At 41.7% G+C, this 27,780-nt stretch overlaps 1 protein-coding gene across 1 annotated transcript in view; it reads right to left on the bottom strand.

Moving 5' to 3' along the window:
• LOC136099675 (ALK tyrosine kinase receptor-like) overlaps nucleotides 1–27,780 on the bottom strand; it is an 84,638-nt gene that overhangs the window by 43,414 nt on the left and 13,444 nt on the right. The window contains exons 2-4 of the mRNA XM_071807262.1: nucleotides 13,413–13,544; nucleotides 4,267–4,398; nucleotides 2,911–3,011 (exon numbers count right to left, since the gene is read on the bottom strand). Coding sequence (XP_071663363.1) covers nucleotides 2,911–3,011; nucleotides 4,267–4,398; nucleotides 13,413–13,544 — 365 coding nt within the window. The remainder of the gene's footprint in view (nucleotides 1–2,910; nucleotides 3,012–4,266; nucleotides 4,399–13,412; nucleotides 13,545–27,780) is intronic.

Here is a 27,780-nt window from a genome sequence, read left to right as displayed (position 1 = left end):
CTCCCACAAGGGATGGGAAACGCCAGGGGAGCACAGCCCAGCACGCTCCCCGTGACCAAACCCAAGCCAGGGAAAGCACAAAGATGCATGGTTGTGCTTGTCCTGTGCTTAGTGGCAACACATACACCAAAGATCACCCAGGCTCTGGAGTGCCCCCAAGCCAGTGTCAGCCCTGATGCAAACAGCTGCGCAGAAGCTCAGCAGCGAAGATGTTGGGACCAGACCACCCCACAAGTCTCCAAGGTGTGAGTAGTCATTTTTTCAGACTATTCAGTTGTTTTTGTTGTCAGTCTATCACAGTAGAAGATTAAACAGCCACGCTGAGAGAGAAAAAACAAGCCTGAAGCATTAGCAAACTCTTTGTGGCTGGTACCCACTGTACACTGCTTGACTGTTTCCTTATCAACATTGAGTCCTGCTTCCATGGACATTCTGGCCAAAAACCAGCATCCTCCAGCCTGGTAAACAGCACTACAGCAGGTAATCCTCCTCACGCTGAGGATAAGTAATTAATTCCTATGCACAGCTCAGGCTAAAAAGCAGGGTGCCAGCATTTGCTGTGGTGGGTGTAATTGTCTAACATGACTGGATAAAATAAAAGCCAATTAAGGGAGAAGGTGGAAAAATAGTAGCTTTTGGTAAACAGTGGGTCTAGTAGTGCCCCAGAGCTTCTATGTGGCAGAGAGAGAGGAGTCCAGATCAGCAAATTGGGGATGTCTGCTGGGCTCCTTTTTGCTCTCCTGTTGCCACTGGGGCAGGCACGCCATACAAGGAGGAGAAAGGGTATTAAATGACAGGCTGCAGGACAGCCTCCATCATTAACATATATTGATGCAGGATGTGAATCTGAGCTGAATCTCTCTGGGATGCTGGAATCAGCTGTCAACACCAGCCACTCTGTAAGTGAGCATGCAAGGAGAGCAAGCAGGTATCTGAAGAAGCATGTGAGCTGGATCAAATACAAGAGGGAGGGCAGGTTTATGGTTCACTCTGACTTCGGCAGAATAAATCGGTCTAATTCACACACACTTGCTGATATCCCTTCGCCACATGAATCATGAGAGGGTTTTTTGTCTGTGGGATTTCAGTTGCCAGAGAATCTGTCCTGGTTGTGACATGCCAGGTGGAGCTGTCAGCAGCGACAGGTAGAAGAAAACTCATCTTTTAATGCCTGAACTTGAGCCAGTTCAACTGAGAAGTGATTGAGGGTGAATAAATACAGGACAGCACTATGTATTTTCACAAGCTCTTTTCTGACTATAATTTCACTATAAGGAAGTTTGTTGGCACCTACTGGAGGAATAAGTGCATAGGGTGGAAATATCTCCTTTCTCCTCTTGTGTTGTGCTGAAAAGTGGAATTAAATTATTCTGCTCACAGACAGATTGTTCCAGTAAAATAGAACTTGAAGCCACCAGGGGCTCATTGAGAAGGGAAGCTTTTACACTATATGAAAAGGCAAGAGACAAAACCCTTGCCAAACTCCTTCACTCTTTATTACCGACAGCTGCAATGCTGGATGCGTGCGGATGCCTTTTAACTGCCAAGGGGAGTGACGGAGGTGGGATGGCATGTGAGCAGATGAAATATATGGCAGCTTCTCCCCCGACGGCAAGTTTAATTATTTGCACTGTTGTATACACAAGAAAAAAAAAATCACATATTGGGAAATCATTCACTTTGCTTCCTATGTCAGGTGGATTATGAAAAACACTCGCTCTTCCCGGTCCATAGCAGAACAAGGCCTTAAAATATTGAGAACCTGCATATGCCTTTGTCACAGAAGGGAGGAAAAACAAGGTGGAAAGTATTTCCTAAAGAAAGAGGACATTAATATATCAAGACAGCAAACCCAGACGAGCTTTGCTATATGAAGAGAGGTATCCAACAGAAGTGAACCAAACCAAACTGTAAGCCAGAGAAACATTTCTACGTGCTTTCATTCCAGAGGACTTTCTAATGCATCCCTTCTTGTCCTTTCTGCATTTTAAGATCAGTGGAACAGAGAGAATCTGATTATTTTGTCTGTTCAGTGCTCAGCCAACAAACACCAGACTCTGCTTTGTTAGGATCCAGGAGCTTGTGTGATACTTCAGGGTGACCATGCAAGATGTGAAATGGTCTAAGTCACCAGGCATGGTTCAAAGTCCTATCAGTGATAATACAATATGTGAGGCTATAGACTAAAGCGACGCAGACAGGTCATCTTTCTGTAATCTGCAGTTTAAGGGTTAAGTACAATTGACTCAGAAATGACAACCATTTGTGTAGAGCTGGCAAGCCTCGATATACGTGCTTACATTGATGTCATAAAACTGTCAACAGCTTTTCTGCTTGAATAAGAACCTGGTTCCATTCTACATCAATTTATCTCTGCTGCTGTTAACTTCAGTGCACCTATGAACAAGGCCTACGGGAGGGTTGGTAGGCTTGAGGAGCAGCTTGAGGAGCAGCTTGAGGAGCAGCCAGCTCAAATCCCAGCTGTGCTAGAGGAAGCATGCACTGTATTTTGTGAGCAGCTCAGGGGCAGCCCTGAAGCCTACGCTTTCTCAGATCTTGCAAATACAGTGTTTGTTCGTACAGTAAGCTTCTCCCTCTTTGCGTTTATGTCATGCTGGCTGCAATACCCTTACAGCAGATACACCTAATTATGAAGATTGTAATACATCATGTGAGGCCATACAATGAGGACAAGATACGCTAAGCTTTTCAGAGCGCATTTTGTAGCATTTCAAGTAGATAACCATATCTTTCACCTGCACACAGAAGCATTAAATTCATGTATTTTACAGATAAGCCATCAGAGAAAGTGGTTGCTGTGTTACTGACCCAGTGCCTATGTTTGAAAACCAGAGTCAAGCACACAAAAGCTCTGTAAGTTGCAAAAGAAAAGGGAACATTGGGACTTGCCTCACAGGGAGAGTTCCTCAGAGGAGCTGGAAACGCAGTGCTGGTCATGACAGTGTTTGCTACTGCAGGTGCTTTGCTGGTGTTAAGGAGAAGTGCACAACCTGGATAAAAGAGCAGGAAGAAAGTCAAACTGCAGCATTCACCTTCTGGTTTCGGGGTTTGTGAAACGTCCTCAGAACCTATGTTAGCTGGTTCCAGCTACAGAGAGCAGAAGGCTTTTTCAATTTACAAGGGATGCAGCTTCACCAACCCAACAAACATACTCAGGAAACACACTTAAAAAGTCTGTCTACCCCCTACAGCTATCTTCTTTTTTTCTCCATAACTTCAGAGTCATCATCCTTGCAAGGCTGAATAACAAAATGTATCTTTTATGAAAAAAAGGTAACTTGAAAGAGAATATTTATCTTAGCCAATCCCAAAACAAAATACAACTGTGGTAAGACACCACCAGAGTAATATCAATGCAGCTGGAGGCCTCTTTAGTCCTTTAATCACTTCTTGTAAAAAGAGGAACAAGGGCAATAGTAACACCAGGGTTCCTCCTTGGCAGCTCTGCATGAAAAGGTGTGTTATTTGCATTATTTCAGCTCTGCCCCCCCCAGCTCAGGAGGGTACCAATACTTAGAGTCCAGTTATTTGGGCTTTCATTGAAATAATTGCCTCTACAGCATAGACAAATCATGAATCACCAGCACTTGCCAGCTTTCCACAGTACTCCCTTTCTTTGCCTTCATTTTCACCTGTCCTTCTGTCACTCTGTGGTCTGAGCCATCAGATGGCACAAATGCACCGTAGCCTATACCAGCTCACACAAAAGTAGAGAATCTTTCTCTTCATGTTTCACTCTGAATCTAACATTCTAAAGCAATGTTTGGATTATAAACCACCAGTTTTGCTGTAATTATCCATAGAAGTGGAACTCAAGGGACAATGGAGCAAAGAAAAGAAGAATTAGGAAATGAGAAGGGGAAAAAATAAGCAGAACAGGGAAACATAGGATGTAAAAAGGAAAACTGGAAAGAAAAACACAGATCAGTATGGAGGAGGGTCATGCAGATGAATATTTGGTGTGAAGTTGTTTAGAAAGCGTCAAGATCAGTATTTGGTGTCAGTCATGGAGACATGAAGTACCAGTCTATACCCTCAAGACAGAAAGTGAGCAGGTTAGTCGTTTCCTCAAAGCACTCAGAGTAGAAAGATGGCTTTTTTTTTTTTTTTCCACCAGAGGCTGGATATATAAATACACAGGAAAACGCGCCTTGTGTTTTATTGTTTCTCCCAACCAATTTGTGTAATTTTTTTTTTTTGTTCTCCACTGCTCATTCTCTGCACTTACTATTTGCTCTCACACACCTTCTACTGAAGGAAAGCGGTTGTGCTCCGGGCTCCCAATCCGCCATGGAGAAGGATGGGACGCAGAAGGGCCCTGCATCCAGCCGCAGTCTCCTTCTTCAAACGAACAGTAAAAGCCAGAGGGAAGATTTTCTGCAAGAGGGAAAGACAAACACGCACACACACACGCACACAGAAGAACCCAGGTGAGCTGAGGAGGAGACTCCTGGGCACACAGAAATGCTGCAGTGTCTATTCTGACCAAGATGCCCAGGGTACACAGTCACCCCCACAGTCCTTCTGTGTGGGGTCGCGTACCTGCCTGACCATGGGGATGGGAGTGGCAAGGGAAACAACCCACAGACTGTGACGAATCCGAGTGAAAAGATGCATCTCATTATACACTCTGGAGTCTCCTAAATACCTGGTCTCTACAGCTCCACCCACCCAAGGTTACACCTTGGAGATGGCTTTCCTAACCCTTGCTTCTGCAGCTTGATGGAAGGAGATCTTGGATAATTTCCTGACATGATTCCCCTCCCTTACAGTCTAGATCTCTGGTCAGCCCAGCTTAGCAACATGACTTCTCTCTGTGAACACTATTGTGGTCTCAGGTGAAGAAGCACTGAATCATTTTGTGCCTCAGTTTTTGAACCTGTGGATCTGTTTGGTGAGAAGAGGATAGTTTATTTTAAGCCATACTTTCAGGCTTTGAAGCCCACTCATTCTGTCACTGGTTTGGGATTTCAGGCAAGTTTCCAGCTCCAAACAATAAAGGCACACTAGTTTTTTACCTTTAAATTAACCAGCTTTAAAGTAATAGTCATCTCATTCGAAGTAACTTCATGCCTTCCTCTCCTTCTCTATCTACATTGCAAGTTCTTACACAGGATGCAAAGCACATCTCGTGCCCTACTTACGTTGACACAGGTGAACATCCTCTACTCGGCCATGTATCACACATTTCCTTCAAAACTCATGAAGCTATTTTACTCATCACCCTCAGTAAACACCCACTGCCTCCCTAGTTTCTACTGTTGTCTAGTTCTGCCTTTGCATTTCTCTTCTTCAATGTGAGGCCAGACTTTGTACTTATTAAGTAACCTCAGCAGAAAACAAACCTTATAAAATGCCATGTAAAATCACTACCACTATAACATGATTTTTCACCTTTAGTGAATCTCTAATGATTCTTCATGCAGATTCTGCACCGGGGGTGCTGCTGACAACTCTGTCAGATATCAGAGGGCTTCTCAATAATAAAAGGGCAAAAACTGGGTTTTACCGGGGAAAAGATAGAGCACAAAGCTAGCCTGGGAGAAAAAAGTGTCTTTTTAATACAGAATTACATTAGGCAAGAAAGCTGTCAGAAGAGAAGAACAGCAACCAGTCATTTTAGCCTGCTATCCAGACTAACCAGTCCTTGGGGCTGGCAGTACAAAGCCCCTGGACACGCTTGCTCTTTGGGGCGGTCCTCCTTCCAATAAACTCGAAAAACTGCTGTGATGAACAGATGTAGCTGCAAAAGGGATGATGATATACTTCTGACTTCGCACAGTTTTTACACCACTGTATACTCATATCTGCCCTTAAAAAAGCTTAGTCCATATTTGTTTTCTCCTTCCATGTTCCCCTAAAACTTCCCCTAAAACTATCTTCCTTTTTTTCTTGTGGGTTTGGGGGTCGTTTTTGTTGGGTTTTGTTTGTTTGTTTTGTGGGGTTTGGTTTGTTTTGTTTTGTTTTTTCTTTTGAAATAAAGGAAAATGAGACAAGAAATCTGTAAAACTGCAAGATAAAAATGAAAGTTCATGTGCAAACACATCATAAAACTCCATATCCAGGAAATCAGTTTTTCCTTTCAACTGCTTGTCAAAAGTAGAGTAAAAATTTCTTAACTTACAAAATGGAGGATAGAATACAAACTCCTAAAGCAAAAGGATCTGTTATTCAGGTGATATGGGCAATTTCATTATTCTCTCTATGAAAAGAGGAGGCTCCCGAATTCAGGTCTTCTTGTGCCTATTAAATTTTTTCTGCCTGAAATATTCTGTCTGTAAAGCGGGTGCCAGACACTGAGGCACCAGTATCCAAAGCCCAGATCATTCGAAATGTTCAAATACCAGCAGAACTCCCTGGCTGAGACTGCAGGTCCATTAAATACCTACTCACAGGGCCTCTGCTTTTACTCACACACCTCAAAAGGCAATTCCTTGCCAGTGGCACATGCACCTTCTCCTTGGTCTACCCTGTAGAAAACAGCTGGGGAATCCCACAACTGTAGCTTCTAGACCATGAGTATTTGATTTTCTAGTAGCCTGGATCTCATCTCACTTCATAGAGGAAACTGAAACAAATCTTACATATGTCTCTTTTTAGTAGGGCCAAATTTGAACCTAGAACCTGACATGAAGGTGAGAGCAATGTTTTATCTTTATTTTCTGCAAGCATACAAATTTGCTATGAAAAGATGGAAACCTGGACTTAAAGCTTTTTCAAGTTTTTCCTTTTAAAAATCGCATAATTCATTCAGCCTAGTCTTTAAATGTGGAGCTGTTAAGCAGAGAGTTGCTTCCTTGTGCTGTACCCCTCTACAGAACTTGATTATATTTCATTGTGCAGCCTGAGGCTGGGATTGAAATAAAATGACAAATTATAATGTGTCCTGAATTCCTACTGAAGCAGCTTGGCTCAGTGTCCAACCAAATTCATTTCATGGCCATACACTACCTAGGATGATGTAAACAAGTCAGAGCAGCAGGAGGAGTCATCTAAGTAGCAAACCCTGCCTGGAGGCCATGAAAAGCTCACTGTAGATGGACAGTAAAGGGCATAAATAAGAAGCTATTACTTTCCCAGAAAATTTCATTCCTCCTCCACAAATTAATTTTTTATGAGTTTTCAGATGTCCCATGCACTGGATGCATTTTTCTCAGTTGCTCTTTCTTATTTTGAATACATATAGCATTTGCGATTCCACGTATTGCTACTCCACACAGATCTCTTTGCCTGGTGCTTCTCTGTCGATGAGTGCTTCTCAATTTTCTGAATGTTTTTAATTCAAACTCACATTGGTGCAGACACTGCACTGATGGGGGAAAGCTAACCTGACTTTATTGGAGAATTAAGTAAACGAGGGGGCAAAAGTTAAGTCTATTGAAACGTGCCATGTTGGATATTATCATTAGTGACAGGAACCTCTGAAGACTTAGACCTTAGCAGGATTAAGGTGTAGCTTGTGGATACAGGATAGAGATTAGAGTAATCCAGTGAGATTGGAGCACTGTGGGAACGTCTCTGCTTTTATTTGAGTGATGAAGTAGAGAGAAGCCATAGGGTGTTAAACATGTTCCTAGGTAAATACTTTCAAGCCTTCAGAATGAATTATCTTTCAAGCAAAATCTATATAAATTCAAGGATTTTTGTTTTCACTCAGATTTTTCATCCTTTAACAGCAAGAAAAATTAGCAACTGGGATAATTTATGAGGTGAATGGATCAGGCTCTTGATTCCAAACTAAGTGTAAACCAACCACGTACTACAGTTTAAATTTTTGGGTGAAATTCTAGACTCATATTATAAAGGACACAAGCATAAAAGACTACTCTCGTACGTATGAACCTTTAATAAATTTAGGAGGAAATCTCGGAAGCCAAATAGATCAGCTACTCAAACAATTTAAAGAAGCACATGAATCTTAAACGTGAGCTTGTTTCAATGGCTGCCCCTAGCAAAGTTGGTCAGCCAAACGCTACCAGAAATGAAGCATAAAAAGGGAAGATACTTTTCAACACAGTCAATGAAGAGTTATCCTTTAATGCCAGAAGGCTTTGCTGAGTTCAGAACTGCCACAGGTTAGAATTTATTGCTAGAAGTACAGCTTTTGATCAAGACAGAAGCAAAAGGCTTAGAGTGTGCAAGACAGGAACCTTCAGAGAGCGCTGCAGGGCAATAGGTTGTTACTTCATCATTTTGCTCGCAGGGAGACTTTGCTGGGCTGTATCTGTCACCAGGCTATAAATTAATCCAGCGGTTCGTTCATGCATTTTTGCCTGGAAAGTAAACTGGCCCCTGTGGAATTACTTATCTATGCTTTTTTGGTCATGTTATCACAAATTCAAACCTTACAGGTTCCTGGTCCAGCTGCTGTCTTTTGCCAGGTGTGTGCACGCACTCCTCCAACTGCCCAGCTCGAGTCCCTCCTTTCACAAATGAGATACTCGTCTTCCTTACCTCACCTGGTAATGTGTTCAGCAGCCTTATATAGTCAATGAGGCAAAGAGTAAAAATTACGCTATAACCCAGTGGTTATGAGATTTATTTGAAAGATGGAGGACATTACTTTCAATCCCTGTTCCAGGTAAAACTTGCAAAACGTGGAAGAGCAGCCTCAGGACACACTTGAGCAACCCTTTTTCTTCTGAACTAGACCAGAACTCCAGACCACAATGTCTTGGAAACTCTTAATGGAAATAGGAAATAAGGGTTCACATTTACTTAGGCAGAAGAAAGAATCAGACCTGGGTTTCTGATATCCTGGGTGAATCTTCCTAGTTCTGGATCTCTAAATAATAAATGTACTGTCAGCAGTCTGCATCTCCTTTTTTTCTTTTTTTTAATATATCCATATCTTTCCTATCCACTATTTTCCCAGGCTGAAATTCTTTGGTGAATTTGAGCCAGAATTAAAATAATTGTGGACTAGCCAAAAGCATATGCACTTTCTCTCAGTAAAACTTTCATTTTTTGCCCAAGCTTGCTCTCATGTGATAAAAGATTCCTGAACCAAAATCCAATATATTGTTAACTAAAAACAGAAGTACAAAAGCACTGAAACAAATTCTCCCTTTCTGTAAAGTAGAGCTTTGCCAATCTATATTAGCAAATAATTTGAATTTTCATCTGTCCTGTACCATACCAGGTATACTAGACATATGATTCTCTACTACAATAAGTACGTTATTTTTTTTGCAGTAAGTTATAATCCATAAAAGCATGAATTTACTAGCAAAGACATAAGACAACCAGTATCTGAAGTGTTCATGTATGTCTGCAAAGTATTCTTCGGTGAAGTAATTTTCAGTGTGGCACTTTCATCAGTCTGTTAAATCTATATGTCTGATCCCAAATCAACACAGTTTGGCATCCAATACCACATCTGCCTCTTTGAAACTGTCTTTTGCTCCTGGAAGAATATTAGATTATGACTCAAACAAGAATATGCTTTTCTCTAGGAGTCATCCCTCTGATTTTATACTCTCTACACAGACTAGTTGATTGCATGCAGAACAAGCACCGTGACATTTCATTGAGCATTAATAAGTAAAGAGATGTTAACAAACAGCTGGCTTTAGGGAGATTTTGTTCAGCTAAGAAAAGAGCAAAAATCCAATGAATAGGAAAAAAAAAATCACACAGCAAAAAAGAAAAAAGAAAAACAAAATCAGTACATGCACTGATTCACCTGACTGTGAAAGGAAAAAAAAAATCCAGCATCTCCTTGAAGCTCAAAGACAGAAGCTTTTGGTTAACGGTCATTTTAAAAGCTCTCCCCTCAGTTCACGAGCATCTTTTGCTGACAGCTCTTTTGTGTAAGCAGAAGCATTTGGGGAACCACTTTTCTGCTTTATATATCTGAATCACTTTTTGCCACACTTGCAAAAAGCTGATGAAAACATCCGTGTTGCTCAGGAGTAAAATGACAACTGATATGCTGAAAGATGACATATGTTTTGCGTTAGGCTGCCATGTGGATGTACTGACAGGTAAAACATTAGATAATTTCTCTGTTTTGTGTAAGAAGTCTTATGCCAACAATATTCAAGACAGTAACAAGGAAAAAGCAGAGAAATCAGCCATACAACTGAGCAGGCTTATATGTGGATAAGGACACACACCCACAATTCGAGCTCTTGCTCTGGCAAGCCAGTCTTTTCTGTTGTTTGGGTGGAAGACGGTGCTTTTTGGGCCTTTGGCTCTAAGAACTCTCATTCCCAGTATCTGGGGTTGAAAACAAGACGTGTAGTCTTCTCCTCAAGCTGCGGAGTGGTGCTCTGCTAAACAGGTGGTTAAATATCTTCTGCTTTTTTACATTTTCTCATTTACATTCTCCATACATTCTTTGCTGATACAACTGTAAGTGCTATTTACTGCTTTATGCAAACAGCTACAGATGAATGGTGCATGGAAGAGGAAAAGGCACCCAAACCAACCCCTGTGGATGGCTTAGGTGAGAGAGACAGGGGACTTCAGCAACTGTCTAACCATGGGATACAGGGTGGCAGCCAGGCGTAAAAGCAGCCTCCTGACATGTGAATATGGACAAGACACCAGCCACAGGTGCTCCCGATGTTTGAAAGGAATAGGTGAGTGTTTTCCTCTAGGTCTGCCTCATCCCATGGCTGTATTTAGTTTGCATCAGCGACTGGTCCAGCTCCACCTGCGAGCTCTGTTGGTTCCACTGGTACAGGATCACCCTCATAAGGCAGAGCCATTTACAGCAGATAAACACGACAGTGTATCTGGACATACAGTTGCTGGTAAATAATCTCTCTCTATACTAACGCTGGTCCTATGAAAGTAAATTTAACATTCACTGAGTGTGTGTCATTAATTAATACAACTTCAAATTATAACAATGTCTAACATAATGGAGAAGTGTACAGTTACAAGGTTTTAACTAGTTCACTAGATGATCCCAGATCAAACTACTCTTCTCCACACCAATAAAATCTATTCTTTTATTTATTTGTTAGCAGCAAATAACTGGAATTTGCTAGAAGTTACGTGTCACTCTTATGTTAAGTGTCTACAAGAAACAGCAAAGGTCTGTAAGTCTGGACATCACTTGTATCAACACAGCTTGCTTGAGTTACCCAGATTCTCCCCTGCTCTAGCTGTCACATAGAAAGCTAAACTGAGAATAATTGCCTCTTCTATTCCAAAAACTTTTGCCAGTACTGGTACTTTGGTCAGGGAACACATTTTTTGCATACCAAATCAATGCAGCTCTGTTGACAAAAGTCCATAGGCTAGATCAGCTGTGACACATACACTTCTGTCCTGCTTTTGTTAAAAAACAAGTTTCTCTTTTAGTGAATTTGCCTGTCAGCTAAAGCCTTCATATTAACTGCATTTTCCTGGAGAACCAGATACATGTTTTGGTAAACCTAGCAATGGAATGCAAACTTATTGATAAGCACAGATGGACATCTCGCAAGAGGGGCAACCAGAAACAGGTGACCAAGAAACTGACCAATGGTGTATAACATTCCATTCACGTGAATACTTCATATAAAAGTGGGAGATCACGAGGATCTCGTGCCTTTTTTCCCTTCTGCTTATGGGCAACATTAGGAGAGGATCTTGCCAGTCGTCCCTGTGAACTGAGGCCTAGTGATAGACTGAATCCAGCTCCGGTTGGCTGCAGAGTCCAATCCAGGACTTTGGGTGCTGGCTCTGCAGTTGCTGAGACTTTCAAGATTGGTTTTGTGTATTTTGTATTATTTTCTCTATTCTTATTAGTAGCATTAGTAAAACGTTTTTAATTTTTCCAACTCTCTTCTCTCTGTCTTTCTTTCCCTCCTGATCGCCTGTCCCTAGTGGGAAGGGGGGAGAGGGAGGGGCAAAAGGGAGAAGGGGCAGGGGGAGAGGAGGTTAACAATACATCTGCCAGGGTTTTATTGTCACCCCGCAATTTAAACCCTTGGCAACTTCAAACTGATAAATGATGAACTTCCAACGATTATTTTTCTTAATACATTTGCCCTTTGGATAACCATACAGCTGACAATCCACCACTCCTTAAGGGAAAGTCCTAAAGCATCTAGGTTATGCAACACAAAGTATTCAGACACATGAAGTTTTAAGAAAACTCAGGTTGCTATCTATGTTCCACTGTGTTTTATTAGACTACTTACTGCAGAAGAGAGGATAGAAAACAAGAGGAATTACAAAGACAAAGGAATTGGTCAAAGACAAGCTACTGGCTCTACTCATTTTTCACCTTGGAATTTTTTTCCTTCCTCCCCCTTCTGCCACATGCTGTGCTACATTTTGATTAAAAGCTCTAACAAACTACACATATCTTAATTCTATAAGGCATCTAGCTATTCAGGCTATACTTCATTTGCATTTTTGATCAGGACTTTAGAAGAGAGAAAGCACTAAGAGCATTGTAAGAACCTGCTGCAGAACTAATTTAATGAAATATAACAAAGGAAAGTGTAGAGTCTTGTATCTGGGTAGGAACAACCCCAGGTTCCAGTATAAGTTGGGGAATGACCTGTTGGAGATCAGCGTAGGGGAAAGGGATCTGGGGGTCCTGGTGGGCAGCAGGATGACCATGAGCCAGCACTGTGCCCTTGTGCTCAGGAAGGCCAATGGCATCCTGGGGTGTATTAGAAGGGGGGTGGTCAGTAGGTCCAGAGAGGTTCTCCTTCCCCTCTACTCTGCCCTGGTGAGACCACATCTGGAATATTGTGTCCAGTTCTGGGCCCCTCAGTTCAGGAAGGACAGGGAACTGCTGGAGAGAGTCCAGCACAGGGCAGCAAAGATGCTGAAGGGAGTGGAGCATCTCCCTTATGAGGAAAGGCTGAGGGAGCTGGGGCTCTTTAGCTTGGAGAAGACTGAGGGGTGACCTCATTAATGTTTACGGATATACAAAGGGTGAGTGTCACAAGGATGGAGCAAGGCTCTTCTCAGTGACAACCAATGATAGGACAAGGGGCAATGGGTTCAAACTGGAACACGAGAGGTTCTACTTAAATTTGAGAAGAAACTTCTTCACAGTGAGGGTGACAGAACACTGGAACAGGCTGCCCAGGGAGGTTGTGGAATCTCCTTCTCTGGAGACATTCAAAACCCGCCTGGACACCTTCCTGTGTAACCTCATCTGGGTGTTCCTGCTGTGGCAGGGGGATTGGACTGGATGATCTTCCAAGGTCCCTTCCAATCCCTAACATTCTGTGATTCTGTAATGTAAGTGAGTAAAGGAACGTTTCAAATGGTCTGCTCCAGACAAACATCCAGTAAAACTGCCTATAGATACTGGTCAGCATACTGGTCTTTTGTTAGTGCTAAATTAGTGCTAAAGCCTCAGGCATTAGCATTCAGAAGGATCAGTGCTTTTGGAAAAGGAGGCTGCAGCCTGGGGGTTCTGTTTTACTCACTGCACATTTCTCCCTCATCTTCTCCCTGGGCGCAGTCCCTGATGAAGTCACACGCCTGCCCCAGCCTGATCGCCGTTCCGTTCCAGCAGCTGAAGGAACCCTCCAGAGACATTTTTGAGCCAGAGGCAGATCCTAGAGAAAAAGAAAACAAAAACCACTTTAGGTTACTGAACTGCCTTCTTCTCCAACAGGTCATAGGATCCTGGGGAGCACCAAAGAGGAAAACACCTTGTGAAATTCCTTCAACCCAGTAATTATTTGACAAAGTAATTATTTTGTTTTGTTTGGCCTGTTTAATCTTGTTAAATATCTAGTAGTCCACCTAACGGCGACCTTCAGTTCCCCAGGCGTTCCTGATATTTTAACTTGGAAGCCATCTTTGACCCTTGAAAAGAGGCTTGAAATCCTGCAGTCTGCTCTGTGGTACTTCTCAAAACCAACACAATACACATGACAGATTTTTAATTATGTGTGAATTTACTGCTATACTGACAGTCCTAAAGTCTAGCTTCTCTATCTAGCTCAGGAACAACATGACTACATGGCTTGGAAAGAACACATGCTTTCATCATGTCAACACATACTACCTATGACTTAGATATCTCACATTGTCATATCCTCGCTGCAAGAGAGAAAACAGCCTGATCTCTGCTTGTCGTTTTCTTTCTCTTCTATACTCACTCCTGCTCATGCATCCTGCACTCCCCTCCTCTTGAGTCAGGGAGCCCACAGCAGACTATAACTACCAAGATACCAAAATCGCTAATACATTTTACCTATGCCAAGCAGTGAAAGGCAGCTAGCAATGTGGAAAGGAGCCAATTCTTATGAAAAGAGATCACTGAACATTATAATTAGAGGCCAGTACCATCCACTCAGAAATGAACTTGAGTACTTCTTTTTCTGAAGGCACTCAGTTCCCTTGACAGCTGAGGAGTCAGAGATCATCCAGCCCAGGGGGTATAATTTTCCTTACCTATAGGAGTTTTCTCATCCTTTGATTTTGGCCAAGTGAGCTACTTAGGACAAGGTCTTTTTTATTTTTTTAAGAGATAGATGGTCTAGATCAGCCATCTGAAGGAGGCAGGAATTAGTTTAGCAACATCATACAGTCAGCATGTATGGAGGAGGTCAAGCTTGAGAAGTGCAAGGGCCCTTCCACAAAAATCTGGGTGTAGATGCAATTAATTGGAACCTCCTGACTTTCTGCAAAGATGTGCTTCCAGTTCACTGCTCCTAGAGGTAGGAAGAGGTCTGTGCTGAAAACCCCACACTGCAACAGCTCCTGCCCTGTCTCATATTAAATGGGTAAATACTCAAGATTAAACCAAAGCCTGTGGGCAGACTGAGCCACTGTTTGCCTAACTCATCTGTGCTTGCTAAACAGCACAGCTACATCATGTTCCCTGGTACTACAGGGAGTTGGGAATCACTGGTGATTCAATTAGATGTGCACTTGATACTTTTATTTATATTGCCTGCCAAAACTAAAAATTAATGAAGCATGTAGGAAAACAACCACTATTTCTCTTCAGGCTCATTTTATGGCGCAAATCAATTCAGGAGTGGGGGGAATACATGCCAAACCTTTTTAATAAAGGACCCTGGCTCCTGAAAAGGGTGCTCTGTGTTATTGTCAGCTCAATTTTTTTCACCTGCCTTTGAGCAATTTTGGCTTGCCGCATACGGGCTGCACAGTGCCCTTGTATTTCAGTCAGGGTCAAGGCTGACTACAGAGGAGAGCTTTGGAGAAAAAATAGACCAAGTAACTCAGAGCTGGCTGCTAACAATTTCTGCAGGCCCCTCAGTGAGGGTTTAAAGCAATGAGAAGATATCTTCCTTGGCCTTGCCGTGCTCCTTGCAAAAGTGCACTCTTGGAGACACCGCTGAGAGCCTTCCCTGCGTCAGAAGCAAAGCTCTTCGCATGTCACAAGCCAGTCACAGTGGGCTCAGGTCAGTGTGCAAACGATGCCAGAAAACCATAGGAAGTAACTCTGGTAACTCAGTAGGTGATCCCTTCTCCTAGGGGTATGCAATGAACCTATATGGTACCATGTTGCTGGAAGTACCACCTAAAGAAAAGTTAAGCAACAAGGCCCAGAGCACTTCCATCAGGTTAGTAACATCATGACACTCTTAAAAAGTTTTACGCGAAATCAGAAGTACTTTTGTCTTTCTGAATTACTGCACAAATGGTTTTGAAGAAACACCCACGTTTACTACCAGCTCTCACGGCCCACTCAGTTCATCTGCAATCTTTTCAGCAACGTCCATATTTTATCCCAGCAGCTGCTGGGATATGATATGCAGAGATTCAGAGGAGGGGTTACTGTAGGCAATGGAGTTTTTCTGTTTACTCAATTCATTTAACTTTCTAAAGGCACTCAGTTTTCCAAGCACATTACTGCATTAACACTATTTATAACAGAACCAAAGCATTCAAGAGCACCTACTGTCTTCCCAGTTGTCTTTGTTGCAGCCCAGGAGCACAAATCTCCTGAAGTCAACTGACTGTTGTATTCAAAAGCCATCGGCTGCAACTAGACATCAAGCAATTCCAGGAGCTTTTCCTCCAAAACAAAGCAGCAGATTTGCATGCTCATTCATCTCTGTGGAGACGGGGCTTGAATTAGCTCAGATTTACATTAGATGCGTATATACATGCTCCTTGTATAGGTTAGAGAACACAAATAGCAAAGCTGAAGCCTGGGGAACGGCTGGGCTCTGTGACAATGCTTGACTTATTCCTGTCTCTTTTTTGTTTGCCTACTGTGTGCACAAACGCAAAATGAATTGGATAAAAGAGATGATTAACTAGTAGAACAAATGGATAACCAAAAAAGCCCAAATAAAAATGACCTTTTTAATAGGCCACTTGATGCAGCTGTTTGCATCCAAGCTCAAGAAAACTTGATTCTTAATTAAAATATTTTGTAACAAAAATAGATATTTGCTCTTTTCATTTCCCAGCCCAAATGACTCCTGGCAAGGTGAGCCAAAATGACCTGGATCACTGAGTCAAGTGGCCTCAACCAACACACACAAAAGATGTGCAAGGAAAGGAAAATGAATGGTATCAAATCAGTATCAAAGCAAAATTTGTGGGAGACATCCTTTATAGTTACAGCAGTGTTTATATAGCCAGTGGCATACATAAATTATAGCAGTCATTAAGCTGCACCATGGCTGGCCTGGAGTCTTATAAATCATTATTTAAACAGCAACATTAAACAAATGGCATTTCAGGCTCTAAATTGAAAGGAGAAACAAACATCTCCTTGGGGAACACATGCTGACTTTGTACCTCCCAGGTCCTGCTTCTGAACACAATCCAACCTTGGCAGTGTTCAAACCCAGTACCAGACCCTGGACACAAATGACAGCCTGGGTTCTCGACTGCCCACGCTTTTGGACTTCATTTCCATGTAGCAGGATTAGCACAAAAGGGCAAAATCACGTGTCTTAGCCTAACATGAGATAAGCAACTTACTGCTCAGATTGTGGGGCCAAAGGGAATGTATTTCACTCCTCAGCAGATTTTCTGCGACTTGGGTTGCCTCTTCTCTCCTCCCCGCTCCCTTGACCAGCACAGAAATAGAACTGTGCTGGCAAGTTCCAGTGAAGTTGGCTCTGAGGGATGTGGCCAGGAAGACTGTGATACCTGATCGCTGCAAAATGGGAACCTCCAACTTACTGACATCACACTTGGTCAGGAGGGACAGAAGACTGAAGTTCTTACAGGCATTCACAAAGGTATTCCTTATCTTGCAAACTGGTTACGCTGCTAATTACCATGCAGAATTAATCCAGTTGAACATAATTATACCTTCATGTGTTACATTCAACTTCTCAGGCCGTAATTGTTAATGCTACTGAAAGTTTTTGGGACCAACACAATAAGGTAAAGCTCTCCTACTCTGCACACATTAAAACAGAGAGCTTAATAGGGCAGTACTTGGTTGTCGCTTAAAAACCTTGTCATTTGTATTCTGCAAAAACAGGTGGGCAGCAATTGCAAAGACCTGGGATGAATGTGCACCCACATGCATGTTTTACCAAGAAGAAGCTGCTCCCTGAACTGTCCCCAAGGATCCCAGCTGGATGCAGCTGAACTGACTCCAGTGGTTCTTGGGGCAAGACCTTGTCCGCACACAAGGTGAAAAACTTCCATTTTGAATTGCATGTATGTAGTAAGAAATACCTACCCAAGGAAATCCACCATGCTTATCTCACCATACGTGCTACCTCTCAAAAAAGAGAAACTTCCCTACTACTTAACTACACCTCTTTAAAATACTTTCTAATGGGCTAGTGCTGCAGCCTAACATTCATCCACTAAATGCCACCAAAACCCAGGGATTGTGCAACCTCACTGACAATGCTTGTCTGTCACAAGTATTTCTCATTAACTTCTCAATTTCATCTGCTCCTTCTTTGGTTTGAGTTCAAGGCCTCAACTCAGAGATATTTAAAAAGAGAGTCCTTGGGGGATTTAAAGGTTGTGTGAAACAAAGGAAAGCTGGTGTCTAGCTAAAAGGGATAGTGAGAATTCTGGGGAGTTTCTGATTATGGATTTTTTATGACTCGCCATTTCTGACAGGCACATCATTTCCTCACTCTGCATCTCCAACCCTCCAGCCTTATAGCAGTGCAGACATTGGAAGGCTGATGGCTCACTTGGCGCTGACGAAAGCCATATTCTAGAAAAAAAAAAAAAATTTCTATTGATACAAGTCATTAATACTCCTGCTTTTACCATTAGAGAAGTTGGAAGGTGTGAAATAAAGGAGTTAAGAAAGTGGAAGAAGAGAAAGATGAGTTCGTGTTTAAGGGAACAGAAGCCATCCTTGGCAAATGGCCATTGAACTCTAATAGGATACAGGGCAGATGATATAAATCAAAACTTTCACAGCAAGCTCCGCTGCTCTCGTGTTCCAGGCACCCACCCCAGGACACCTGTATTCAGATCTGCAAAGAAGCCAAGTGGTCACAGCTGCAAATGAGACCAGTGAGAGAGATACTTGGAAAACACAATGTCCTCAAAAAATGCTTTGAAAAAAGACTGGGCTCCAGGTTTCTCACACCAGGCAGCCAAAATTAGTCAACACTTCATAATTTCTGGCTTTAATCTCTGTAGCAGCTTCGTTACTGTTGCTGTCATTGCCTAAGGATGCAAGTGAAGCCACATTTGTAGGAGGAGGCCATCTCTTTTTATTAGGCTGCCTCACACAGGCAGAAAAAGCAGCACATGTTTGTATATGCCTGAAGCTTACCCATTTTTCCAGTTACAAACATTGGCTTTAATTTTCTTATTTCACTTCCTATACATAAGATGGGAATAAACTCATCACAAGAGCTCTGTGATGTTCATTTAATTAACATTTGTAAGGAACTAAGATGTTACGATAACAGAGCTATGAAGAAAACCTGTCAGGAAATTATTTACTCTATCTTCAGAGTGCAGTTTGAATAATTTACAGTATAAAATGAACAGGGCCACAGAGCTGATGAAGGCAGGACAGTAAATAACTTCCCATTGAGGGAGCAGCCCCTGCCCTGCACACTGAGGGCGCAGCCTTCCCACAGTGAACCACTTCAAGGAGAGAAATCTTGCTCATTAGAGCCACACAGAGACAGATTTTTCATTTCATGGAAAATGTCAACATTTCAAAATGTATCTAAACATAAAATATAAATGCCCAAATTTCTCACAGAACAAAAGTTTCAAAACAATTCTGGGTTGGAAATACTGACTTAAGAGGTTTCAACACATAACTAAACATCATCATAAACCCAAAAAATTTAAAAATGTAAATTCAGACAAAGATAAAATACTGATCAGGAAACTGAGGTGGAAACTTACTGATTTGGAACTCACACATGTCAATAATTCAGCCAGCTCAGTTCTAACTGTTTTCCCTCTCTACTGCTGCTGTTTCAAAGTAGGGATATTATGCTTAGTATACAAATTTTAAAACATCTGCTCCTTCAGCCTTGTCTAATGCCTGTATGATTGCTTACACCAAAGCAAGCTCCACAGCACACCCAAGGAGCCGGCACGTGTTCACTGCCACGTTTCGGCAGCATGAACTTTCCACAGAGCCGTGCAGCATTCAGAGCAGCCAGGCCCGCCACGTTCTCTTGGAAATGCCTTTGACCAGGTCTAGTTCATTTTCCTGCCTTTTGACTGAATGACTTCCCAACGTTAATGTTGGTGTGATGTAGCCTTCCTGAACTAACAGCAACAACTAGCTTCCTTAAAACTATAATGAAATCAGAATGTGGAATAAGAAATTCAGCTATATTTCACACTTCTGCATTTTTCAATTAGAGAAGTTGACTTAGGATCTAATATTTATCTTCATAGCTCCTGAGACAGCAAATAATTGTTGAGTGCAACAAATGAGATGATAATGTTTTTCCCTATTAAGCTTGCACAAAATTTAGCTACTTTTTTGTTTTCATTAGGACTCAAGGTAACATATGTATTTTTTCCCGTGATTTGCTAACCAATGAATAAGCATCTCCAACAGCACATCCAAAAACTAATAGTAAGCAAGTAAACAGAAGCAGCGAATTTTACAAAGGAGTCTGATTTTTCAGCATGCAGTGGTAATTATACATTCTGCAGTATCTTCAAAATTGTAAAGGACCAAAAGAGATGGAAAATACTTATTCCCAAATACCTATGAAACACCGTGCATGTATAGTAATTGGGCTTTTTTAAAAATTTCATCTCACACAGCAGATCTTTATGGTTCTTATCCCTAAATATGAACATCCTGCCTTCAAACTATACAATGAGATAGAGTAATTTTGTTAAAAACCCAAATTTCATTTATTTTGGTTGTTTTTTGTTGCCCTTGTTTCGATATCAGACTGCGTTTGCTATTTGATTCCCTTTTCTCTCAAGTACTGTTGCATATTTGTGAGATGAAAAAAACCCCAACAAACCATCACCACCACCAACAAAACCCTACCCCCAGCTTTCATATCTCTCCTAAAAGCAGTGATTACTGTATTTATAACAGTAAGGAACTGGTTCAAAATAAAAAAATAAAGGCCAAAAAGCCTTTTCTGTGATTTTTCAGTGAATTTTTCAACATACAAACCTTGGAGAGGGAAAATAAAAAGGTTCAACTTCTATTATTAGCTCTGCCATTCCCATCAGGCCTCTCCAGGTCTGAATAGGCTGGGAACCCGTCTCTTTTCAGGCAGCAAGCTCACCCCCGGGAAACGCCGGCCGGACTGATTGCCGGTGCTGGAAGATGAATGGCACTTGCCACATGCGGCGGGCGCTGACACAATCATGAGGTGGTTAAGATCGCTAAGCTTATTTATAGACAACAGGAGCAGATTTAACACAGGGCCACTCTCAACGTCAGACATGGAGCTGAATATGAAATAAAACAAGGCTGCTGGAGAAAGGACGTGAAAATAGTGCTTCCAAACTTCATGTGTGCCTCTTGGGTAAACTATAAGAGCTGGTTAGACAGGAAACACACGTAATTTTCCACATTTTGCTTCTGAGAAGGGTTTGGTTTAAATCCATTTTCAATTATTAAAGTAAGTTTTATCTTTGCCTGTTCAGGCCCCCCAGTCCCAAGCACAACCAACACTGCATAGTGGATTTTTTTCGATTATTGGTTCCTAAAAGCATCACAAAAAAAAATCAATAATATTGTAAAGATGAGGAAACTGAAGCACACATCAACCAATTTCAGTTACTTAAATGAGACAATAAATTGCCCAAACCAGGGTAACTCTTCGACTCCTGCTCTACCTCTACCAGTTGGACTGAAGTTGCCCAGATGCAAGAAAACAGCCACGGAAAGGAGAGATTGGAGAAGACCGCATCAAGAGCTGATTCCGTGTAGGTCACATATAACCTTTTCTAAACCCTGCAATAGTTGCATCTCAGTAATCTCTCAGTCATTTACTTTTAGCACTGCCAAAACAGTCAACAGAGGTATATTTGTATGCCCTGTCAAGAAAACCACAAACAGAGGTAAGACACTTAATTGTATTCAAACGTCATTTTAGATAGGAATCTTATTTTTCATTTCTAAAATGCAATTCTGCTTCTATAACTGTCTAAAGCAGTATCTCTCCTTCAGCTGTCAGTAGTATTGAATTAAGGTTGATGGCCTTACTGCAGATCAGTTGCTGGGGGAGGTGGGTGGAATATCACGAATCAGCACCATCACGAGCTGACGCGGTCCCTTTCAGCAGGGTGCAGTGATGCATCCTCACATCACAGCCAAATGCTTTCCTGTGCTGGCCCCTGAGTGAAAGAGCAATAGCTGTTCCAGGCAGAAGCAGGAGCTTGCTGGGGAAGAAAGTTTCATGTCGTGCCCCTCTCCATTGTGCCAACCTTTGCAATACTCCACTTTGTGGAAAAACTCAGCAATAATACCTCAAAAACTGAAAGCATAAGCAAAATGAAATTGCACATGAGCGCTTGTTGTGAGGGAGAGCAATAGTATTGGTGACACATCACCGGCTTGCCACTGGAAGGGACGGAGGCTACCCAGCTTTCAGCCCCAGGGAAGCCAGAGGAAATGCTGCAGTGCTACCCCAGCTCCACACATCCCTAACATCCGTCTGTTGGTGGATGCTGTGACTCACTGGTGACTCTTCCAGCTGAATGCACTGACAATTGCCTATGTCTCAGTGCTCTGAAGCCAGTCCGGGGGGATGGAGAAGCAGCCCTTCTTTGCTCTCGTGTGTCAGGCTGTGCTTCAAGGCCTTGCTGCACTTGAATGAAATTATCCCAGGAGTGTAACTGCTGAAGGTCAATGGCTCTCAGCATCAAAAAAAGCCTGGAGAAGGACTCCTGCCTGGAGTTTGTGTTTCTGCTGGAGGATTTCTGCTAATCTTTGAACATGGGAAGACTTACAAACAGGGAACGCTTACAGAAAAAAAACAGATGTCAGCGAAGAACAAAGCAATCAGCTCTGTGTAAGCCAAGGTATGTACTGAAGATATCAGGGAAAAAACACCAGAAAGGATGACATTACAATTACAAGATGACCACCCAGTTTTAAGGCAATCTCTCTACTGTCTTGTGGCATGTTAAAAGACACTTTGGTTAATGCTTTCCATGCAAGATCTCTTTCCCAAACATCTACTGAGGCACAGAAAGAATTGCAATAAGAGTTGACCAGTATCATTACTCAGAATTACCATGCCGTGAGGATGAGATGCCTGTGGGTTGCTAGCCACAGTAGAATAGCTAGACAAATGTTAAATAATATTAAAATGGCTCTTGTATTCATTTTAACACTGTGATAGAATCTTAATAAAACAGTTACTGTGTGTAAAGGCAGATCAAGGAGACAGAACATGTCTTTTCTCTCTTTATGACTCTAGATTTTCTTTAAGACTGTGCAATCAAACTCTCAGAAAATTTTACACAATTACTCAGAACTGACAACTATTTCTTTTACTGCTCTCATCTTTAAATTCAGCACCATAAAATGTATGTCAACCCAAAATATTCCTTTCTACCCACTTTGCCAATAGGCTTTCTGTTGTGTGCAAGCTCCCCTTCAAGGTTCTTCCAAGCCCTTTCCCCTCCATTTTGCTAACTGATTCAGTTGGCCATTAATTAATCTCTTAGCTATCATCAGCAACAGTATTAAAATCTCACAAATTTTCTGATGCTGTTACTATGTAAAATGCTTCTCCCAGCTAGGTAGCTTTCAGGAAAGCATAACACCTTGTTGATTCCAGATAAATCTATCTCTACAATGCAAATGTACCTCTTCCTGGCAGACAAATCCTTTATAACTAAATCCTTTATAACTGCAAAATGATTCATTATACAAAATAGAGATGAGGACACACAGCTTATCGCTCATTCTTCATCGAGACCTAGAAAACATAAACATTTGGGTACAAAACAAGTAATAAAAAGAGAATATAAAACAGGGTCTGCTAGCCCTATTGCAAAGGAAATAGGGTTAGTCTGGTCTGAGGGCAAACAGAGGTAGTACACTGGCCATAAATAATTATGGGAAGGTCCAGAAGGACAAGCAGAGCACCTGGAAATGACATGAACCCAACACAGAACCCAACTCAGCCATGCAGTCTGACTGACTTGCAGTCAAAAAATAATTAGACATATAAGACATGAAGAGGACAGAAAAATAAATCAGTTTCAGGAAATAATGAAATTCTGTATAGTTTCCACCAAAGATCTACTGGACTGTGGTGCAGCTTGAAAGGAAATGTTGGAAAAAAACCTCAGCAGTTTAGGAGAGGGTTACACTTAACAAGGTGTACTGGACAGGACTCACTTGACAGCACAAACTGCATAAACACACTGAATAATAAAAAAGAAACACTAAACTTTCTTTTGGCCATAAAACAGATTAGGGGAGACCTAAAAGGTATTTTATATTTAGATGTGTCTACCCTTGGTCTTGAAGCATCAATTTAAAAGACCAAATAATGAGTACGCATTTCATCAGGCCTTCTAGGTAAGCAGCAGCCATCTTGGGAAAGTCAGCCATCTTAGGGAACACAAAGTCTTCCTGCTTTTTACTGTGATCCATGGGTTGCTGTTTGTACTTCCATTCATCTTAAGCTGCCCATGTTCCTCTCCATGGTACAGTTAAGTTATACCAAGTGCAAAGGTGTTAGATACCCGCTATATATTTTTACAAAGAGAACAGTTAAAATACCTGACTTCCAGCCCTCCTGGGGCTTTAAGTTAATGGGATGTGGATGCAGTTCACCAGCTATAATGAATGTCACCGGCCAACTACTCACATCACTGACTACCTCACAGCCTGGAGTGTAACCCACAGTGCATGGGGAATCTACATTCAGAAAGTCTGGTGAAATCCTATCAACAAAATCAACTGCCCTGGAATTTGTACTTGAACCAGGAAAAATGCCTTGCTCCCTTTTCCAGGATTTCTTGACAAACAGCAGCAGGACTCTCACACAGCAGCACTTCCAGCAAAGGCTCTCAAAGCTACTTTGACCGTGTCCTTCCTTCCTACCCTACAGGCAATGACCGCTGCTTTTCAGTGAGCAATTTAATTTTAAAGAGTCTGTCGACGAGGTATCACAAAGATGATAAAAGTGCCTTGCCCTAGCATCTCATATGGATAAAATCAATGATCCACTGTTCGACAGGCAGTAACATAAAAAGCTCAGAGGCCTCTATGTCCATGGCAGTCAGGTTCATGGGCTACAACCTCTGTGTTTTCTGAAAGGTTTTCAGCACAACAGTAGGATACCCAAGCAAACTAAGACCTGCCGAATACAGGGTAGCACATCCAAATTATCGCCCCCTTGTGATGAAGCAGTTTCAACACAGACAGTAACAGTTCAAAGTTTTTCCACGTTGTGAGAACTCATCCATCCTATGTCTATTTTACCTCGCTCTCCTGTTTGGTTCAGTGACAACCCTGCTGGGCGGATGTCTGGATAACTTTGTTCATCTCTGCTAGCAAAAAGTAGAAGTTAAAGGTATCTCAGCAGTCACTAGGCTTCTTCCAGATGGACCATAACTAAGTTACAAGCTCATTCAGGGTGTTCTTGGAAATAAAAACCCTGGCATCCTCCACCCAACAAAAGGAAGAAAAAATTAAATAAGCAAGGGCTGAGTGAAAAGCAGACAAAACACAGCAGCCCAGCACCATGTTTTGAGGTATGTCAAATCAGCACTCCATTTGTGTGTGCAGGGGCCTTGAGTTGTGAGCAAATCAATCACCTTCAGAAATGCCACCTATCAAATATGGAATCAGATGATCAGGATTTCCGAACTGGCTCTTATGCTGTGATCTTGGATAAGTCTCTTCACTTCTTCAAGGTTCCATCTTGCTGCCCATGACAGAAAGACAGATATGGGGCTCCATTATTGTTCAGAACTAGCACTATGTAAATTACATATATTTGTGTGCACAGAAAAAAAAAAATCTCATTTTTAAGAACTATCTAAAATGAAAATGTCCCCTGTAGAAGAAAAAAACATTTGCTCAGCATTACTGCAAAAGATTTTATTTGACCTGGAATAAAATATTGGTTAGCTGCAGGATATTTGTTATCAAAATTTGTTTCATTTCAGATTTTTCATCCTTATTTTATGCCTTTTAACACAGTTTCAAATAAAAAAATTAATATATATATATATATATACATAAAAAAAAGAACCAACAAAAAACTGAAGTCCAGGGAAAAGGTATTAAAATGTAGTTTTTTCCCTTCTAAGTTGCATTTTTAACAAATGTAGGATAAAAATGGAGATGCTGCTTACCCTTGTGTGACACATGGAGGCTCTCAAGTGAAAGGCTATTCTGAGTGTATCACCAACTGCTAATGAGAAGCACGGAAGATGACAGAGTCCCGTGAGTCATTACCACATGCTAATGCAGCATCTTGTCTGAGGAAGCCCCGGGTCATTGCAGCTTGGTCCTGTCCCCTGAAGTGTACCCACTCAGCCAGTGCACCAAAGACACAACTTTTTACCATGTTAGCACCGACAGAACTGACAACATTCTCTCCATTTTTGGCATGTATTAAAACGTGCAAATATTAGCAAAACACAGATTAAACTGATAGAACCTCAGATTTGGAGAGTAGTGAAAAGCAACCATGGAGCCTGCACAGTTTCACGTGAGCGCTATGGAGGTACTACGCTGCTATTGCAGATGCAGTATGGAAAACAGGTAATGTAAACTCGACATTAAAAATTTCACTGACAATTAAAGTGACAGATTAAACTGATCCGCATGCAATCTGCAAACTGATTTGGCATTCACTGATTAATGCAGTAAATTAGATATTAGCATCTCACATGCAATGTTATAAATCACTAACTTCACTGTGCAAGTCATTAATTTTTCTGTAGGTGAAGCACTGAGTATCTGTTACAGTTTTAGGATGAGATTATGAACAGAGACTTCCAATTGCCGACCAAAGTTACTTCCAGACTTTGTCACTAGCGTACTTGATACTATTATAACTGCTCAGATTTCCGAAATTCAAGTGGAAATTGCTTTTCATTGTACTGGAAAATAGCAAAAGAAACCTACCAGCACCAAGTCCAGACCCAAGCTTCTTTTTAGTGGACAAGCATTTGAGGGTGGAGAGGTGCTTTAGAAACGTGATTTATTTCTCTAAAAAGGTGCTTTCGAGAACTGCCCAGCTCTGAGTTTTGCTGATGTTCAATACAATATAGATTTGCTGCTTGAAGAAACTGCAGCAAGAAATGCCACAGAAGGGGCCTGAGATTAGTTAGAAGTGTTTAGCCCAACTACTGCAAACAAGGCAGAGTTCCTCTCTTAAGATTTTATATGGATGTTACCCTCCATGAGTCAACAGACTCCCAGTACTTTCAGCTATGCAGTCACAAATTCACAAGGTGAAGGTATTGCCCTGCACAAATCCCAGGCCATGCAAGGCTCTAAGCCTTAGCAACAACACTCCAGCTCACAGCTGTCAGCACTAATGAATTAAACTGGACAGTAACAAGATCCTGGAGTTATTTGAGTTATTTGTGGCTGTGGTACAGGTGAGTGCCTTTGGCTGCAGGTGGACATCCTCCTCCAGCTGCACTGGCAGGAGAGGTTATTGCCTCCATCTGCTCAGGGCTGCTTTCCCTCCGGATCTGCTGATGAAGCAGCACATGTGAGTGCTCCCTGATTTATGGCAGGCAAAGTCAGACAGGTGAGACCAGAACAACAGCTCGTACCTACTCGGGGATTTTATGTTAACTTGCCTCATTTTCAAATGGCAGCTGCTCTCTGGGCTGCATTAAAACATCTTCCAGACTCTTGTGACCTGCCCAAAGGCAAGAGGAGAAAAGCTACAATACAGTGGTGCTACAAGGTAGAGGAGCAACTCAGTGGCTGTGTTCTAGTCACTTTTAAAATGTATCATTCTAATATGTGAGAAAATTCCAATACGTGATAATATTCTTATTATTCCATGCAAATAAAATTATGGAAGAGGGAATATGTCCCTTTACCTTTTTAAAGAGTGCATACTGTGGGACATCGGACTGCTAACTCTCATCACCTTTGCAGCTTTGGGAAAACTTGTAAATACAGCTTGGTCTTTATTTGAGAGATTCAGCTCAAGTCTGCTTCTAAAACATGTAGAATGCAAGCAAGCTAAAGTTCAGACGAAATTCTGTCTCAATTTGAAACTGCACAAGAGGGAACTTTCTTTAAATCAAAGATGGACATAAAAGGGTGTGTTTATGTACAGCTTTTTTTTTTTCAGAATACTATTAAAAATTATTAAAACACAATGCACGTATAACTAAAAGAAAACTCGGTACAATTTTCTGTTCAGAAAGCAACATTTTGTTTTACATTTTCCCAATAAAGAAGAAACATTGATTACACTA

Source organism: Patagioenas fasciata, chromosome 3 (assembly GCF_037038585.1).
Source record: "Patagioenas fasciata isolate bPatFas1 chromosome 3, bPatFas1.hap1, whole genome shotgun sequence".
Taxonomy (NCBI): domain Eukaryota; kingdom Metazoa; phylum Chordata; class Aves; order Columbiformes; family Columbidae; genus Patagioenas; species Patagioenas fasciata.
This window is presented reverse-complemented; position numbering and strand designations above follow the sequence as displayed.